The 19,455-nt window shown below is 44.3% G+C and overlaps 1 protein-coding gene across 7 annotated transcripts in view; it reads left to right on the top strand.

The window, feature by feature from the left end:
• The first annotated feature begins 821 nt into the window (after positions 1 to 821).
• LOC125467025 (uncharacterized) overlaps positions 822 to 19,455 on the top strand; it is a 38,527-nt gene continuing 19,893 nt past the window's right edge. For 4 of the 7 annotated variants that reach the window (XM_059639087.1, XM_059639082.1, XM_059639084.1 and 1 more), the window contains exons 1-6: positions 822 to 896; positions 5,587 to 5,727; positions 11,808 to 11,879; positions 12,522 to 12,615; positions 15,425 to 15,562; positions 18,533 to 18,588. In XM_059639087.1, the coding sequence (XP_059495070.1) occupies positions 850 to 896; positions 5,587 to 5,727; positions 11,808 to 11,879; positions 12,522 to 12,615; positions 15,425 to 15,562; positions 18,533 to 18,588 (548 nt within the window). In that variant the 5' untranslated portion in view covers positions 822 to 849. Of the gene's footprint in view, positions 897 to 5,586; positions 5,728 to 10,884; positions 10,952 to 11,807; positions 11,880 to 12,521; positions 12,616 to 15,424; positions 15,563 to 18,532; positions 18,589 to 19,455 lie in introns of those variants that run through there. The other 3 variants (XM_048562353.2, XM_059639085.1, XM_059639086.1) reach the window with 3 other exon arrangements.

The raw sequence follows: 19,455 nt of genomic DNA, 5'->3' as shown, positions 1-19,455 counted from the left end.
CTGAATGTAGACTGTAGTCCATTGGGGATGATTTGGTTCAGTAGGCAGGTGCTGAGGAAGGTGACGTAACTGTAGTACCTGGTTTACTTCAGGACGTGGTTGAGCAGTTTCAAGACCAAAGAGTTTATGAGAGGGTTGCAGTGGGAGAGAGATCCACTGAGGTTTTTTACGGAGGGAGGAGGGTAACTTCTTCAGGTTGACATCCTTAGAGGCTTCACAGCGGCGTTAAAATTGTTTCAAAGATAGCAGGAACTGCAGTTGCTGGAGAATCTGAGATAACATGGTGTAGAGCTGGATGAACACAGCAGGCCGAGCAGGGAGGTTGATGTTTTGGGCCTAGAACCTTCTTCAGAAAATTTTCTGAAGGGTCTAGGCCCGAAACGTCACCCTTCCTGCTCCTCTGATCCCGATTATGTTCCTGTTGCATGTGAAAGTTGCTTTATGAATATAAATTACCACCTTCATTACACACGCAGCCATATGAAAGCTGCTTAAATGCTGCTGTCAAAATGCTTGAACTTGTGACTGATTTTGCTGCTACAGGGCATGTGGGCAAATTTGTCAGGCAACCTGTAAGTTACCTGATGTGTCTTTTTCTGACATCAATACAATGTGACCTTGACAATGTATTGTAAAAGCTCGCTACTTGTGAGAACAAAAGTCAAAAGAAGACAGTTCAATGTTACTTATTCATGAAAACTAAGGTGGATCATAAGTACTGTCACTGCCCGGGACATCCATTAACAGTGATCAGTGTTTAATAGGATTGTGCTGTGTGGTGAACTTTATATTTTTTAGTTAATTAGTTAATCTGGTATTTGTTTCCACCAGGATTTGAAACTGTGATTCATGGCAACTTATAAAGCTGAGAAAAACTGGACTGATCTACAGGAAAGGTAAAGTTAAGTGCTTAAATAAAACAAAAATATGGTACTTAATAAAAACCGAAAGAACTGCAGATGCTGTAAATCTGAAACAAAAACAAAATTGCTGGAAAAGCTCAGCAGGTCTGGCTGCATCTGTGGAGAAGAATTTCAGAGTTCATGTTTCAGGTCTGGTGACCCTTCCTCAGAACTCAGAGTTCTGAGGAAGGGCCACCAGACCTGTTACATTAACTCTGATTTTACTTTTCTTCAAAGATATTACACTTGCCTGAAATACAATCAGGAAGCTGTGGAGAAACTCAGCAGGTCTGGCAGAAGCTGTGAAGAAAGCAACTGAGTTAACTTTGATCAGAGATAATGAGAACTGCAGATGCTGGAGAATCCAAGATAACAAAGTGTGGAGCTGGATGAACACAGCAGGCCAAGCAGCATCTCAGGAGCACAAAAGCTGACGTTTCGGGCCTAGACCCTTCATCAGAGAGGGGGATGGGGAGAGGGTTCGGGAATAAATAGGGAGGGGGGGAGGAGGATCAAAGATGGGATAGAGGAGAAGATAGGTGGGGAGGGGCTGATCAGTCCGTGGAGGACGGACAGGGCAAGGAGGTAGGATGAGGTTAGTAGGTGGGAAATGGAGGTGTGGCTTGAGGTGGTAGGTGGGGATAAGTGAGAGGAAGAACAGGTTAGGGAGGCGGGGACGAGCTGGGCTGGTTTTGGGATGCAGTGGGGGGAGGGGAGATTTTGAAGCTTGTGAAGTCTACATTGATACCATTGGGCTGCAGGATTCCCAAGTGCAATATGAGTTGCTGTTCCTGCAACCTTCGGGGTGGCATCATTGTGGCGCTGCAGGAGGCCCATGATGGACATGTCGTCTAAGGAATGGGAGGAAAGCCACTAAAGCCTACTAAACTCATCCCGCCACCTTGACCTGTCTGTCCTCCACGGACTGACCTATCCCCTCCCCACCTATACTCCTCTCCACCTGTTCTCCTTTCCACATATCTTCTCCTCTATCCATCTTCGGTCCACCTCCCTCTCTCTCCCTATTTATTCCAGAACCCTCTCCCCATCCCCCTCTCTGATTAAGGGTCTAGGCCTGAAACATCAGCTTTTGTGCTCCTGAGATGCTGCTTGGCCTGCTGTGTTCATCCAGCTTCACATTTTGTTATCTTGAGTTAACTTTGAGTTGAATACAATTTCCTCAGAACAAGTATTTTCTCAGTACAGCGGGACTTTGATCAGATGAGCGATGAGCCAATTAGCCAATGAGTGGCAGATGGAACTTAATTTAGCTGTGATGCATTTTGGAAAGGCAAATCACGACAAGACTCATGCACTTGATGGTAAGGTCCTGAGGAGTGTTGCCGAACCAAAAGACTTTGGGTTGTAGGTTTGTGTTTCCTTTGGAGCTGGAGTCACAGGTGGACAGTGTGGTGAAGAAGGCATTTGGTACACTTGCCTTTATTAATCAGTGCTTTGAGTATAGGGGTTGGGAGGGTCATGTTGCCGCTGTACAGGATATTGGTGAAGCCACTTCTGGAAATCTGCATTCAGTTCTCGTCTCCCTGCAATGGGAAAGATGTGTGAAACCTGAAAGGGTTCAGAAAAGATTTACAAGGATGTTAACCATAACAGCTGTGGATACTGTAAATCAGAAACAAAAAAAAACTGCTGGAAGAGCTGAGCATGTCTGGCAGCATCTGTAAAGAGAAATCAATGTTAACATTTCAGGTCCAGTGACCCTTCCTCAGAATGGTTCTGAGGAAGGGCCACCAGCCCCGAAACGTTAACTCTGACCTCTTTATAGATGCTGCCAGACCTGCTGAACTTTCCAGCAGTTCTTTGTTTTACAGGGATGTTGCTGTGATTGGAGGTTTTGAGCTACAGGGTGAGGGCTGCTTAGGCAGGGGCTATTTTCCCCTGGAGTGTCAGAAGCTGAGGGATGAGCCTGTAAGAGTTTTATAAAATCAGGAGGGGTATGGATAGGATGAATAGCCAAGGTGTTTCCTCCAGGATAGAGGAGGCTACAACTAAAGGACACAGCAGATCTGACAGCATCTGTCTAGTAAAGTTAAGTATTTCCAGCACTTTGCACTTTTTATGAAATTATAACAGTTTTTGTAGCATGGAACGTAATTTACTGCAATATCTAGGTGTTACCACAAATGGCAGTAATGGTCCATGGCACAATGCTGCTTTTGAATGTGATCAGGATGTGTCTGGAACAGTTTTGTGTTGTGAGCATTCTCATCCATGTTCTGCTTCCCCCAACTCCCATCAGGTAACAGACACAAACTCTCCCCAATCTCCCCCTGCCTCCTCCACATGCCTGTGGGCTAATTATAGCCTGTTGTGAAGCTGGAATTTTGTCCTGCATTCCAGCAACCTTGCAAATAGCCTGACTGTCTTGCACCTTGGCAGGATATGAGTAGTGCGATACTGTGTGTTCCAAAATTGAAACCCCTCATTTCTATAGAAACAATCCTTTTAAAAAAAGGACTTCTCTTGTCGAAGTAATCCCTTCACAGTATTATTTGTAAAAGTGAAATATTTGGTTAGATGCCAACATTAGTTCCAGTTCTTTTTAATGACTTGGAAGTTTAGAGACTACTTTTAGTGGCTGATTGTAGTTTTTAATCTAATGAGGCCTGTAGGACACCACCAGTTGGCTTGAACTTTAAAAAAAATAAGTCTATCACCATCCTTGGAGACAGAAACCAAATTCATGTTTTAACAAAGTGTGGAGCTGGATGAACACAGCAGGCCAAGCAGCACCTTAGGAGCACAAAAGCTGATGTTTCGGGCCTCGACCCTTCATCAGAGAGGGGGAGAGGGAACAGGGTTCTGGAATAAATAGGGAGAGAGGGGGAGGTGGATCGAAGATGGACACAGGAGAAGATAGGTGGAGAGGAGGCAGACAGGTTAAAAGGGCGGGGATAGAGCGAATATAGGTAGGGAGGGGATAGGCCAGTCCAAGGAGGATGGACAAATCAAGGTGGGGCGGTGGGGAACGATGTTAGGAGGTAGGAAATGGAGGTGCGTCTTGAGGTGGGGGGAGGAGGACATAGGTGAGAGGAAGAACAGGTTGGGGAGGTGGTGACGAGGTGGGCTGGTTTTGGCATGCATTGGGTGGGGGGATAGATTTTTGAATGCCTCCACTTCCTACCTCCTCATGTTGTCTCGCCCCTCCCCTTGATCTGTCCGTCCTCCCCAGACTGACCTATCCCCTCCCCACCTCCCCACCTACACTCACCTCTCTACAGGCTCCATTCCCACCTGTTTGACCGGTCTGTCTCCTCCTCCTCTCCACCTATCTTCTCCTCTATCCATCTTCGATCCGCCTCCCCCCCCCCCCCCCCCCCCCCCATCTCTCCCTATTTATTTCAGAACCCTCTCCCCCCCTCCCCGTCTCTGATGGGTCTAGGCCCAAAACGTCAGCTTTTGTGCCTCTAAGATGCTGCTTGGCCAGCTGCGTTCATCCAGCTCCACACTTTGTATTCTCGGATTCTCTAGCATCTGCATTTCCCATTATCTCGAATTCATGTTTTAGCCTGGTCCTGAAGAAAAGGAGTCCTACTGGACTCACTGTTATCTCTCTGTACCTCTCTCCACAGATGCTGCCAGGCTTGCTGATGTTCTCCAGCATATTTTCTTTATATTTGAGATTTCCTGCATCCTCATTATTTTGCTTTCATCTGAATTACCTTTTCATTCATCCTTTCTTTACAAAGTGCTCCCTTTTACTCCCTTGCTACCTTGGCATTTAGCTGACTGCCACGTTTAGTTTCCTGCAGAAGTTAAACTTTGCAAAATGTTGTCAGAACTGCTGTTTCTTTCTTGCAACTTAATCTAGAGCCAACACAGATCCAACAACGCTAATAGTAAGTAGAAAGAGAGTGCCTCACCATTATGAGGGGAAGGAACATAAGTGCAAACTACTCAGTAAAGCTTCTCTTCTCATCTGCTACTCCTTGCTTTAGGTCACAGGGAGGGACTACTGCAATGACCAGCCTTGAAGGCGCCTCTGATATTCGAATGCTAAGGACTTTGGACTCCTGCAGTTTGCAATATTCTGTGAAATCTCTCAGCAATGTTGAGAAGAAATATCAGATCTGGAACGTTCTCAGACCTTTTAAAATATTCAGTTCCTTTAGGTCTTCAAATTTCCTTCTCATTGCATTGTCACTCATTATTTATTGCAGCTGTTTGTGGCAAATTGTTGACTTTTTTTCAGAAAACATTTACGTTTTGGTAGCACCTGTCTCAACCTTAGGATTTCACAAATCATTTTGCAGCTGATCAAATACTTTTTGAAGAGTCTTGACTACTGTAATGTAGGAACCTTGTGTGGCAATGTCCCATTAACGTGAACTTGATAATAACCTGATAATATCTTTCTTGATATTGGTTGATGGAGAAATGTCAACTATGCCACTAGAAAGATCTCCCTTCTATTTGAGTAGCATCATGGAATGTTTTATGGCCTTTGAGAGGGCAGACAGTATCTTCATTTTACATCACATCTAATGGCGCAACACAGCATTGCTACTACACTGGGAACATTAGCCTACATTTTGTGCACAAGCTTTTAGAGGAGGACTCCAGCCTGTGACCTGACATGGTGAGTGTGCTATCACTGAGTTGAGGTTCCTCAGGCTGTTATTTCCTGGGGCAGGCTCTGAATGAATTGTCTGTTTTTCTGCAGTTTGAATCGTGTCCGACAACAGCTTGGTTTGATTCCACGGGCAGAATGGGATAACCTTGTGTCTAGTAATCCTCCGCTGCATGTCCATTTAACCAGTCAGCGTGACGGACGGAAGGTGCACTCCCCATCAAACCTGCCCAAGTAAGCTGCTTTTCAAACAATAATAGGGATTCTATGGAGAGAGAAACAGTGTAAACATTTCAAGCCCAGTGACTCTTAACTCAGCAGCTTCTATTTACCATTTCCTGTGCAATAAAGATACAGGAGCAGGCCATTCAGTCCATCAAACCACCCAGCCATTTTAGATCACTGCTACCGTGTCATTTGTCGCACTATTTCCATATTCAGTAATGTCATTAATCTCCAGAAACCAATCAGATTTGAGCTGCACAGCCCTCTAAGTAAAGAAAGCCCTCCTCGTCTCATCTTGAATGGTCCACCCCTTCATCCTGAGGTTCCGTCCCCTGGTTCTAGACACTAACCTGGGAAAGTTTCATAGAAAACATGACAGAATGTATATATTTAAGAATTTTGAAAGTTTCAATAAACTCACCTCCCATTCTTTGAAAAGTTCCAGAATCTTAAATCTCTCCTCAAGACAATCCTGCCATCCTGAAGTTTCATCTGATGAATCTCAGTTGCACAATATCCTCCCTTGTACAAGAAGACCAGAACTGTCCTTAGTGGTCCAGATGAAGTCTCTGGAAATGAAGGCCGGCGTACCGTGCACCTTACAATTTCCAATTCCAACTGAATGCTAGCTTTAAGTGGCTCATGGGTGAAGACACCCTGATGTCTCCAGAATTCCCAATGATTGCTCTTTTATAAACCCATGTTGACTCTACTCAACTGTACCATACTTTTCAGCTTTTGCTTCCTTTTATAATAGATTATAACATTTCCCAGCTTTGGGTGTCAAGCTCACAGTAATTATTTATAGTAATTTGTTAATCACTGCTCTCATGCTTCCTCCCTGTTTAAATAGTGGGATTACATTCGCTACCTTCCAGTTTGCAGGTTACAGAATCTACAGATTCATGAAACATACCCACCAATGCACACATTATCTATTAATACCTCCTTCAACACCGCTCCGTGACCTTGATCCACCTAACTTTTCAAGTACCACCTTTTTTACTTTTTGCTGTTCTTTTCCACAAGTAACTGGTTGACTGGCAGACGACAATCCTCAAAGTGGGAATAAAGGGATCTTTCTCAAGATGGCACCTGGTGCTGAGTGGAGTTCTGCAGGGGCCAGTGTTGGGTCCACACCTATTCGCGTTATCCATTATCGATCTGGTCACAGAAGCTGAGCGCATTGTTGCTAAGTTTGTAGATGACACAAAGATAAGTGGAGGCACAGGTGGAGTTGAAGAGGCACGGAGGCTGCAGAGGAACTTACATGGGCTATGAGAGTGGTCAAAGATGTGTATTCCATCTGCCAATGTAGGAAAGTGTGAGGTTATGCACTTTGATAGGAAGAATAATAGCAGAGACTATTTCCTAATTGGAGAAAGGCTTCAGAAACCCAAAGCACAATGGGCCTTTGGAGTAGTAGTTCAGGATTCTCTTAAGGTTAACATTCAGGTTCAGTTGACAGTTAGGAAGGCAATTGCAGTGTTAGCATGCACTTTAAAGAGGCTTGTAAGAGTAGGGGTGGACTGCTGAGGCTGTATCAGGCTCTGGTCAGACTGCATTAGGAATATTGTGAGCAAGTTATAGCCTGGACCTTAAGGAATGGTGTGATTAGAGTTGGAGGGATTCAGAAGAGACTTTTTAAGAATGACCCCAGAGTTGAAGGCCCTTTATTTTTGTGGGGTGTGGGTGCCCCTGGCTGGGTCAGCACTTATTGCTTATCCCTAGTCGCCCTTGAGAAGGTGGTGCTGAGTTGCCGCCTTGAACCACTACAGCCCACCTGCAGTGGGTTGATCCACAATGCCCTTCGGAAGGGAATTCCAGGATTTTGACTCAGTGACAGAGAAAGAACAGCGACTATATTTCCAAGTCAGGATGGTGAGTGGCTTGGAGGGGATCTTGAAGACGGTGGTGTTCTCATATATCTGCTGCCTTTGTCCTTCTAGATGTAAGCGGTCATGGATTTGGAAGGTGCCGTCCGAGGATATTTGGTGAATTTCCGCAGAGCATCTTGTAGATAGTACACACGGCTGCTACTGAGCGTTGGTGGTGGAGGGAGTGGGCTGCTTTGTCCTGGATAGTGTCATACTTGTTGAGTGTTGTTGGGGCTGCAGTCATCCAGGGGAGTATTCCATCACACTCCTGACTTGTGCCTTGTAGATGGTGGACAGGCTTTGAGGAGTCAGGAGATGAGGTACTCCCTTCAGTATTCCTAGCTTCTGATCTATTTTTGTAGACACTGTTTATGTGGGGAGTCCAGTTGAGTTTCCGGCCAATTGTAACCTCCAGGATATCGATTAATGCAGGGGGAGTTCAATGATGGTAACATAATTGAATGTCAGATGGTGGTGTTTAGATTGTCTGTCTCTTATTGGTGATGGTCATAGCCTGGCATTTGTGTGGCGTCAGTCACTTGCCACTTGTCAGCCCAAGCCTGGATATTGTCCAGATCTCGTTACATGTGAACATGGACTGCCTCAGTATCTGAGGAGTCATGAATGGTGCTGAACATTGTGCAATCATTGGCGAACATCCCCATTTCTGACCTTATGATGGAGGGAAGGTCATTGATGAAGCAGCTGAAGATGGTTGGGCCGAGGACACTAGCCCAAGGAACTTCTGCAGAGATGCCTTGGACTGGAGATGATTGATCACCAACAAGGATCATCTTCCTATGTGTCAGGTATGACTCCAGCCACCAAAGAGTTTTCCCCCCCCATACCCATTGATTACAGTTTTGCTCAGGGCCCTTGATGCCACACTCGGTCAAATGCAGCCTTAATGTCAAAGACTGTCACTCTCGTCTCATCTCTGGAATACAGCCCTTCTGCCCATGTTTGAACCAAGGCTGTAATGAGGTCAGGAGCTGGGTGGCCCTGGTGGAACCCAAACTGCGCATTGCTGGGCAAGTTATTGCTGAGCAGGTGCTGCTTGATAATGCTGTTACTGACACCTTCCATCACTTTACTGATGATCAAGAGGAGACTGATGAGACGGTAATTGGCCAGATTGGATTTGTCCTGCCTTTTGTGTACAGGACATACTTGGGCAATTTTCCATATTGTTGGGTAGATACCAGTGATATAACTGTACTGGAGCAGCTTGGCTAAGGGAGCAGCAAGTTCTGGAGCACAAGTCTTCTTCAATACTGTTGCTGGGATGTAGTCAGTGCCCATAGCCTTTGCAGTATCCAGTGTCTCCAAGCATTTGTTGGTATCGTGTGGAGTGAATTGAATTGGCTGAAAACTGGTATCAGTAATGCTGGGGACCACTGGGGGAGGCTGAGGTGGATCATCCACTCAGCACTTCTGGCTGAAGATTGCTGCAAAAGTTTCAGCCTTATCTTTTGCACTGATGTGCTGGGCTCTCCCATCATTGAGGATGGGGATGTTTGTGGAGCCTCCTCCTTCAGTGAGTTGTTTAATCATCCTCTACTACTCGCCACTGGATGTGGCAGGACTGCAGAGCTTGGATCTAATACATTGATTGTGGGATCACTTAGCTCTGTCTGTCACTTGCTGCTTCTGCTGTTTGTAAATGGTCCTGTTCGGTGGCTTTACCAGGTTGAAACCTCATCTTCACGTACACCTGGTGCTGCTGCTGGCACGCCCTCCTGCACTCTCCATTGAACCAGGGTTGATGGTAATGGTTGAGTAGGGAATGTGCCAGGCCATGAGGTTACAGATTGTGCTGGAGTACAGTTCAGCTGCTGTTGATGGCCCACGGCGCCTCATGGATGCCCAGTCTTGAGCTGCTACATCTGTGTGAAGTCTGCCCCATTTAGCACAGTGATAGTGCCACGCAATACGCTGGAGGTTGTTCTCCTCGTGAAGGCAGGACTTCGTCTCCACAGGGACTGTGCGATGGTCCGATACTATCATGGACAGATGCATCTGCAGCTGGCACATTGGTAAGGATGAGGTCAAGTATGTCTGTCCCTCTTGGTTCCCTCACCACCTCCCACAGACGCAATCTAACAGCTATGACCTTTAGGACCTGACCAGCTCAATCAGTAGTGCTGCTGCCGAGTTACTCCTGGTGGTGGACATTGAAATCCCCACCCAGAGTACATTTTGTGCCCTTGCCATCCTCTGTCTTTCCCCTAAGTGTTGCTCAACATTGAGGATTAATTCATCAGCTGAGGGAGGACGGTATGTGATAATCAGCAGGATTTCGTGGGTTTCGGAGTCAGTGTTGGGGGGTCCTGGAGCGACTCCCTCCCGGCTATATCCTACTGTACCACCCCCTCTACTGGGTCAGTGCTGCCGGTGGGGACAGGACATATCCAGGGATGGTGATGGTGCCTGGGACATTGTCTGTAAGGTATGGTTCTGTGAGTATGACTATGTCAGGCTGTTGCTTGACTAGTCTGTGAGACAACTCTCCCAATTTTGGCACAAACCCCCAGATGTTAGTGAGGAGGACTCAGCAGGGTCAACAGGGCTGTTTCTCTTCTCCGGTGCCTAGGTTGATGCCTGGGAATCAGTCCTGTTTCATTTCTTTGAGTCCTTGTAGTGATTGGTACAACTGGCTTGCTAGGCCATTTCAGAGGGTGCTTGAGTGTCACCCACATTGCAGTGGGTCTGGAGTCACGTGTGGGCCAGACTAGGTGAGGGTGGCAGGTTTCCTTCTTTAAAGGACCTTGTCACACGAGGAGTGGTTGAGGACTCTGAATTTATAGTTGATGGAGTTTAGTAGAACGAGGGGACATCTGATTGAAACCTTTAGAATCCTGAAAAGCCTGGATAGAGTGGACTTGAAGAATATGTTTCCACTAGTAAGAGAAACTAGGACCTGAGGGTACAGCATCAGAGTGAAGGGACAACCCTTTAGAACTGAGATGAGGAGAAATTTCTTCAGCCAGAGGGTGGTGAATCTGTGGGATTCATTACAGCAGAGGGCGGTGGAGACCAAGTCATTGAGTGTATTTAAGACAGAGATAGGTCCTTGATTAGTAATGGGATTAAAGGTTATGGGGAGAAGGCAAGAGAATGGGATTGAGAAACATATCAGCCACGATAACATGATAGAGCAGATTCTGAGCTGAATGTTCTAATTTTGCTCCTGTATCTTATATTCAAAGTTACTTAGCTGCATGTGTCACCTTGTGTTCCTTAAAGATTTTCTGTCTTCTTCTGTGACCCTCTCTTTCTGTCTTCACAGAACCTGCCAGACCTGCTCAGTTCCTGCAGCTATTTTAAGTTTTGTTTAGTTTCAGATTTCCAGAAAAGTAAGATGTTTAATTTCTCTGCCATCTGCCTGTTCTTTGCTATGAATTCTCCTATCACTTCCTGTAACATGCTCCTGTTTATCCTTGCTATCATTCCTTTCACATATTGATAGACAGTCTGCATTTATCATTCCTCTACAACTTGCATTCATATTCTGTTCCCCCTTTCAGAATCTGTTTCTCGGTGTTGACTCTGTGCTTCAGACTTACCACTGATTTCTGATAAGCCACTTCCTTTTGACCCAATGCGATCCTGAACTTCTTTTATTAACAATGGTTGATTCACCTTTCCATTTGGGCCTTTATGCTTTAAATTACTGTGTATTTGTAGTATTTCTTTAAATACCAGCTGTTGAGAAACAGACTACATTATCTGAGTTATTGAACATGTTGGGTGAATTCTCTCATCTAAAAGAGAAGTCCACCTCCTCTATCCAGTCCTTTCACTGTTTAAGACAGTGTTTCATTTTACAAAGTCAGGAGAATACACATCAAGATTCTGCAGTGTTTCATCCAGTGACAAATCAATAGGAATCTGCCTATGCAAGTGCAGCATACTGATAATCTGCCTGATATTAAAAAAAACCTGCAGAAATCTCAACATCCCCAAGAATGTGGAACTGCTCCCAGGCATCCTCATGGTACTCTGAACAGTCTGTAAATGGTGGCCTTCTGCTCAGTCCTGTCCCATTCCCTTCTGCTCCTGCCCTGTTCCTCTTCTGGCCCTTACCCACTTCCTGTACCTCCTTCTTCTGTGTTTGTAGGATATTGTATATTCTCTGTTCCTTTCCTGGAATTGGCTGGTGGATCATTCCCTCCTCTGCACTACCTTGCTAACCCAGGTTGTTGATTACAGGATCCACACCAATCTCAGACGGATTTCCCACCTAATGGTCCCTCCACTGTTCAATGGAAAGCCCAATGACAAGTAAGTGGAATGAGCACTTAGTTTAAATTATTAAGAAACTGCTATTTAAATAGTAGCTGAATATGAGAAGATTTTGCATGAAATAAGATTCACTACCTGTAGCACCTTTAAAATTTTTGGCCACAGTCACTTAGGGAAATATTTTAGTCCTGTGTCATAGCAGCTACTGCACTGTGTTTGTATCAATAAATCCCTAAATTACCCAGTGTATCTCCTAATGGATCCAAAGGTGAATGTTTATTATTGAGAGAGTTTTCTTTTAACTTTCTGAACTTTAATGGGTTTTGTCTGAAGAACCCAGAACCGTCCCTGAGTCTAATATTGACAGCAACAGCATGACTGTCTCTGTGACCTCGTGTAACGTTCAGAATGGATAAAGTAAGTGACATCACCTGAATAACCCTGAAGCATCACGGCGATTACTTTACTTTGTATGAAATGTTACAGCACTTTGCAAACCCACAAACAGCGGTGAACTAAATGATTAGTTAACCAGTTTTTTTTTTTATTGATGTTTAGCCGGAAAGGAATGTTGTAATTTTTGTCACAGTTGATATCAATGCATTATCACTGTAATGCCAGGCTGTATTATGGTAATGTACAATCTCAGTTTTGTTTACCATGGGTCCGTCCTTCAAACAGAAAAGAAACTCTGAGGAAGCAGGCACTCAGTCAACGACAACCTTCCAGTGTTCCAGATGCTGCCACAGTTCTTTCCTCTGATCTCCCATTGGAGGTATGAAACCACCAGAAGAGCGAGTTTGAGATTTATGTCTGTCTATTTTCTGAACACTTTTTGTTGCATTTTATTTTCTGAGAAAGGAGCTTCTTTGTTCCAATGTTCTCCTTTTCTTTGGTGGGCCTTTCCGCCCATTTGTGTCTATACTAGCTGAATAAACCAGCCATCTAACCCAACTTTCCAGCACCAAGTTTGTAGCTTTGCAGTTTACAGCATTTCAGATGCAGGTTCACTTTTCTGTTTTGAGTTCTCGTTCAAATGCTTAAGAATAAAAGAGAGAGCTTATATTTCTGTATGATCTGAGAATGTGGTAAAATGCTTTACTGCCAGTGAAGTCTCGAAACTGTAATCACTGTTCGCTGACCACAGCAGACTACCTGCTTCACAGATAATGGGAACTGCAGATGCTGGAGAATCCAAGATAACAAAGTGTGGAGCTGGATGAACACAGCAGGCCAAGCAGCATCTCAGGAGCACAAAAGCTGACGTTTCGGGCCTAGACCCTTCATCAGAAAAGGGGGATGGCGAGAAGGTTCTGAAATAAATAGGGAGAGAGGGGGAGGCAGACTGAAGATGGACGGAGAAGATAGGTGGAGAGGAAGTACTCTGCTTTATTGAGTTTGTTGAAGGGATATATTTTCACAACTTAGCAGAGAGAGCTCTCCAGATAACCTTCAGATATTGCAGTTTTATTATATCCTGCTGACAAGGTCTCAGTTGATATTCATATCTGAGAGCACAGTCCTTGAGTGAGACTTGACCTAGAAACCTCTGAGTGGTGAGACTGCTGCTACTGAACCACAGCTGACATCTGTTTCTGATGTTTATTCCCATTCAGAGCCAGTTATTTACCACAAAGGTTAACACCTGCATTAAAATAGTGCACAGTAAAATTTAGCAAAGATGCATTAAGTATTTATGCAAGAGCAGCACTGACTGTAATTTGCAGCCAATGAAGTTAAGGTTACTAATTATTATATATGACATTTTTACCAATTCTGCACACAGAATGCACATTGCAATCTGTGTTCTGCCTGGTCTCCACTGCAGCACAAATAGAGTTTACCTAATCTGACTGAAGTACTGAACCAGGGGAAAATGTCTCCTATGGTTTCTGGCAATCTTTCACATCTCATGCACAACTCCAAAGATTGATTTTTTTTTTTTATTTTCATAAACTGATCCTAATACCTTGTGCAAATCTTATTCCTAAACACAGCTTTTGTACAATCCCCAAACAACCCTGAATTTTACAGTAGCATAACTTGGTTAGGCCTGTTCAGGATCACATGAGAACATAAGGAGCAGTTGTAGATCTCTTGGCTCTTGTAACCTGCTCCACCACTTGATATAATCATGGCTGATCTAATTGTGGCCTCAATTCCACTTGACTCCCTGTCTCCATAATCCCAGACTCCCTAATCAGTCAAGAATTGATGAATACACTCAAGGCAGAGTTTGAACGATCCAACTCCTACTGTTCTCGGAGGAGAGTTTCACACAATAATGACTCTCCGAGAGAGGAGAGAATCCTCATCTTGGTGTTAAATAGAGACCCCTAATTTTTAAACTGTATCCCCAAATCCAGACAACACCCCACCTCAGCCCCCAAGGGAAACACCCACTCAGAATCCTTCCTGTTTAGTTTCTCAGTCTTTTGTAGGTTCTTTATAACCTATTGTCCTACTTAACTTAGTGTAATTGCAAATTTAGCTGCCATTCAGTCAGTCTGTAACAAATGTTAGTCTAACTGGCCTGTAGTTGCCTGTTTTATGTCTTGCTGCTTTTTGGGATAGAAGTGTTATATTTGAGATATTTCAATCCACTAGGACTTCTCACAAATCTAGAAATTTCAGGAGATCATAATCAATACGTTGGCTGTTTCTGCAGGCTCCGGAGTTGAATTTACATTTTGCCAATTGCCATGATAGGATTTGAACCAGGTTTCGTGCTTTCAGAGCAGTTCCCTGGGATTATTAGTCCATTAACATTACCACTTACCACAATCTCTCCACATCAACTTGTGAATTAAAATTGCAGTGAAATAGCAAGGGAATAGGATGTAAAAGATCTTATGGTATTGCCTAAAGAAGATCAGGAAACTGTCCTAGTCCCGGCCAACAGTCCTTTCTCAACAAACATAACAAAAACCAGATTCACGTGCTGCCTGTGGGATCATACAGTCCTTAATTGCCTAAATCTGGAAGTACCAGGGAAAGAAGCAAGACTGCTTGTTTGTCTGTCCAGACCAATCCCTTAATGAGACAACAAGAACATAAAGGCAATAAGAAGGGGTCAGCAGGAACTGGGGGCCATAGCTCAGGACTTCAGGTAATAGAGTAAAGGATTTCTGTTCCTGGTCAATACTAAGTTTGCTTATCTCAAGAAGAATTAACCTGCCTCTTTTATCGTGCCCCAGGAGACAGCTGTGGAGAATAACGAAGCAGACACACACAAACATACATGCGCGTGCAAAGTACAACTTAAGGAATATGTATTTTACGTCTCTTTAAACCTTTGGAGCATTCCCTTGAGCAGCAGAGAGGCATTCTACTTCAGACTTGTTACCATTATCTATGCTGACCCATTTGCTGGGGTAGAGTACCTGGGAAAGGGGTCCTTCTTCTCTCTTTGGCAATGATTGGGTTGTGGGGATCCCTCTGCCACATCACAGTCATGCAATGGCAAGATTTGTGGAGAGGAGGAGTGGTAGTGGGGAACAGGGAGAACTGCCACTTTGTATGATCCTCAGATACCACTGTGTCTTTTCAGCTGTGTGACTTTATCCCATCTGATCACCTCGTAGGAACATCCAACATCCAGTTTTGTCAGGGAAGGCCATTCGTTTGCTTGGAACTTTGTCAATTCATTCATTTTGGAGATGCTTCAAGATGAGTTGGTGCCTGATACCTTGATGGAAGTGCTGTCAGATGATGCTAATAAGGTACTGCATGCAATTGCTCTGTTCCAAAAGCTGCAGAATCCAGGTGAAAAGTACAAACACAGAATGTTGCAGTGGAGTGGCACGGTGGCACAGTGGTTACCACTGCTGCCTTGATTCCCAGCTGGATGACTGTGCAAACTCCGCACCGACTTTCTCCCTGAGTTTTCTGTGGGTGCTCTGGTTTTCCCCCCTACCTTGGTCCAAAGATGTGCAAGTTAGGTGGATTGGCCATGGGGAAATACTGGGTTACAAGGATGGAGTGTGTCTGGGTGGAATGCTCTTCGGAGGATTGGTGTAGACTCGACAGACCAGATGGCTTTCTTCCACACTGTAGGAGGTCTATGATTCTGAGGTATGGCAACATCTGTAGAGAGAGAAAAACAGTTAATATTTTGATTCCAGTATAACACTTTTTCAGAAGTGGTAAAAGGATGATCGTTGCCTTGTAATATGGACAATATTCATAGCGTTTTACACTATAGAAACCAGCCTTGCTGCTCCATGCTGATGTTCGTGCTCCACATGAGCTTTCTACCACCTTACCCTGTCCTCCTCATCCATTCTGTCTCATGTTGGCTTCCCTTTTGCTAATCACCTCAATCATTCACTGGGGTAGCAATTCCATAAGTCTGACCACTCTGGATAAAGCAATTATTCCTGATTGAATTTATTAGTGTCTTACTGATATTTATGGTCCCCTAGTTCCAGTCCCCTACAAATGGAAATCTCTTTATATCTGCCCTAGCATGCCCCTTGTAGTTTAAAGCTCCTTAAAGGTCATCCTGCAGCCTTTAATTTTCTGGAGCAAAGATTCTTGCCTATTCAGAGTTGTTATAACCTGTCAGTCTATCATATTCCTTGCAAACCTCTTTCTCACTTTACCTGGTGCCTCTGTACTCATGTGCTGTAGTTCAAGTACAGTCTAATCAAGCTGTATGGAGAACAACTATGTGTAGTGAGGTCTAACTGTTAAATTTATTCATTTGGCCATCAACAAATGGGAAGAACATAGATGATGTGTAAAAACTAAACAGTAGTTTTACAAGTAAACTTCATTGTTGTCAAAATGGGCTGGAGAGTAATAGAGTAAAAGGCAGGCAAAGGGAGGACATTCTGAAATGTGTTTCTGGCTCAAGAAGCGTGAAGGTATTTCTGGGATAATGGGAACTGCAGATGCTGGAGATTCCAAGATAATAAAATGTGAGGCTGGATGAACACAGCAGGCCAAGCAGCATCTCAGGAGCACAAAAGCTGACGTTTCGGGCCTAGACCCTTCATCAGAGAGGGGGATGGGGGGAGGGAACTGGAATAAATAGGGAGAGAGGGGGAGGCGGACCGAAGATGGAGAGTAAAGAAGATAGGTGGAGAAGGTGTGGGTGGGGAGGTAGGGAGGGGATAGGTCAGTCCAGGGAAGACGGACAGGTCAAGGAGGTGGGATGAGGTTAGTAGGTAGCTGGGGGTGCGGCTTGGGGTGGGAGGAAGGGATGGGTGAGAGGAAGAACCGGTTAGGGAGGCAGAGACAGGTTGGACTGGTTTTGGGATGCAGTGGGTGGGGGGGAAGAGCTGGGCTGGTTGTGTGGTGCAGTGGGGGGAGGGGATGAACTGGGCTGGTTTAGGGATGCAGTGGGGGAAGGGGAGATTTTGAAACTGGTGAAGTCCACATTGATACCATATGGCTGCAGGGTTCCCAGGCGGAATATGAGTTGCTCTGATGAAGGGTCTAGCCCCGAAACGTCAGCTTTTGTGCTCCTGAGATGCTGCTTGGCCTGCTGTGTTCATCCAGCCTCACATTTTATTATCAAGGTATTTCTGGGTCTGGTTTTGGGGAATGAGGTGGCTCACACCTTGAGGTGAATGTGTAATGAATGTTTAGGGAACAGTACGGTTTAGATTAAATATTGAAAAGGACAAAGAGCAAACTAAAGAAAAATAAAATTAGCAGGAAGGGCTAACTGTAGAAAGTTCAAAGGGAAAATGGAAAAAAATTAGGGACGAGAGTATGGCAGCTAACACACAAACATTTGCAGAAAGACGTGGATAATATCCAGCTTAGTAAATGACAAATATTTGGGCCACACAAGTGGCAAGCAGTGACTGTTTCTAACAAGACAGAATCTAAAGATTGACCCTTGATATTCAATGGTAATGCCATTGTTGAATCCCCCACTTTCAATCCTGGATATTACCATTGACCAGAAACTGAACTGAACTAGCCCCATAAATACTGTGGCCAAAAGAGCATATAGGATGAAGAGTGACCCTTGGAGCGAGGGACAGGAAATCTGGCAGGAGCCAGGAAGATTTGGTACTACTTAAAGGACACTGCAGTGTAATTATTTTAGAAGCTATATTGTGTAAGAAATAGATCCATCTCTTATCATTTCTGTTGACCATGATTACTTAACCAAAAGTCAAGCCTACCTGTTAGGGTATATATTATCTCTGTATCTCACTAAATGCCAGTAGTATTTGAGCAGAGTTCACAAGGGCCATGTTGCAGAAGCTTTTAATTAGGGATGAGGACATCATTTGTTAGGCCAGCATTTGTTGCCCATCCCTAAGTACCCAGAGGTCACGTCAGAGTCAACTGCATTGCTCTATGTTTGGAGTAACATGTAGGCCAGATTAATTTAAGGAATGCAGATTTCTGTCACCTAAGGGACACTAGCAAACCAGATAGGTTTTTCTGAAAGTTGGCAATGGTTTGCCATTATTAGACTCTTAATTCCAGATATTCATTGAATTAAAATTCCACAGTCTGCCCTGGTGGGATTTGAACCTGGATCCCCAGAGCATTACCTGAGTTTCTGGCTTAATAGCCCAGTGTTCATACAACTAGGTCTTAGCTCACTCTTTCTATCTTGCGCTAGCTTTTGTTCTGTCTTGGTCCCCCAACTGATGCGCTCCCCACACAGTGGCTTTGGAAGCACTGTAAAGCTTGCTGCTTATAAAGAATTATTCTTCTTTCAGTGTGCTCCTGCATATTCACCGACTGGGAAGAATTTCGACATCAAGGGTAAACTACCGTAAGTATAATAGAAGATAGCAAGACTTCCACAAATAAAACAATTTAGTTTTAATAAAGGAAACAACAGACAATTTGAACATAGCAAGTTTCCACAAACAGAATAAAAATGAGATTAACAACTAGATGTCCTGCTGTGGTGTTATCAGTTTATGGTTTAAAAATTGATTAGGATACCATGAACCTTTTATCACCACCTGAGATACTTTACGTTCATGGTTTTGCCATTTTATCTGAATGTCGGTACGTCCAAGAGCCAGCAGTATCAAACTGCAAATTGTTCCACCAGTCGCTTCAGTCGCCAAGACTCTAAAGCCTGGATTCCCATCCCTAAACCTCTAACGTTCAACCTCCCACATCTTCTCTAAAGTGGCTCTTAAAGTTTACTTTTTTGACCGAGCTTTTGTCACCTGCTTAAGTATCTCACTTGTAGTTCAATATTGCACTTTATTTGGGGTAACATTCCTATGGAGTGCCTTGGTGTATGGTTGGTATTTAAATGCGGTGATAGTTTCACAGTGTATTATTCCATTTGCAGTAAACGCCTATTTTCATGAGGTACCCTATACTGACACAGCTGTTTATAATTGATAACTGACTGTTCTCCTCACATTCCAACTGATGTAGAGTCTTGTAAATTGTTCAAAGGAAAGCTACTGGATTGAAATAAAGCCAGATTATGCGGTTTAAGTTTAATGTGGAAAAGTGTGAGGTGATTCTCTTTGGAAGGAGTAACAGGAGTACAGAGTACTGGGCTAATGGTAAGATTCTTGGAGGTGTGGACGAGCAGAGGGATCTCGGTGTCCATGTACATAGATCCCTGAAAGTTGCCACACAGGTTGATAGGGTTGTTAAGAAGGCGTACGGT

This window comes from Stegostoma tigrinum, chromosome 32 (assembly GCF_030684315.1).
Source record: "Stegostoma tigrinum isolate sSteTig4 chromosome 32, sSteTig4.hap1, whole genome shotgun sequence".
Classification (NCBI taxonomy): domain Eukaryota; kingdom Metazoa; phylum Chordata; class Chondrichthyes; order Orectolobiformes; family Stegostomatidae; genus Stegostoma; species Stegostoma tigrinum.
The sequence above is the reverse complement of the archived record's forward strand: the minus strand, read 5'-3'. Positions and strand labels throughout refer to the sequence as shown.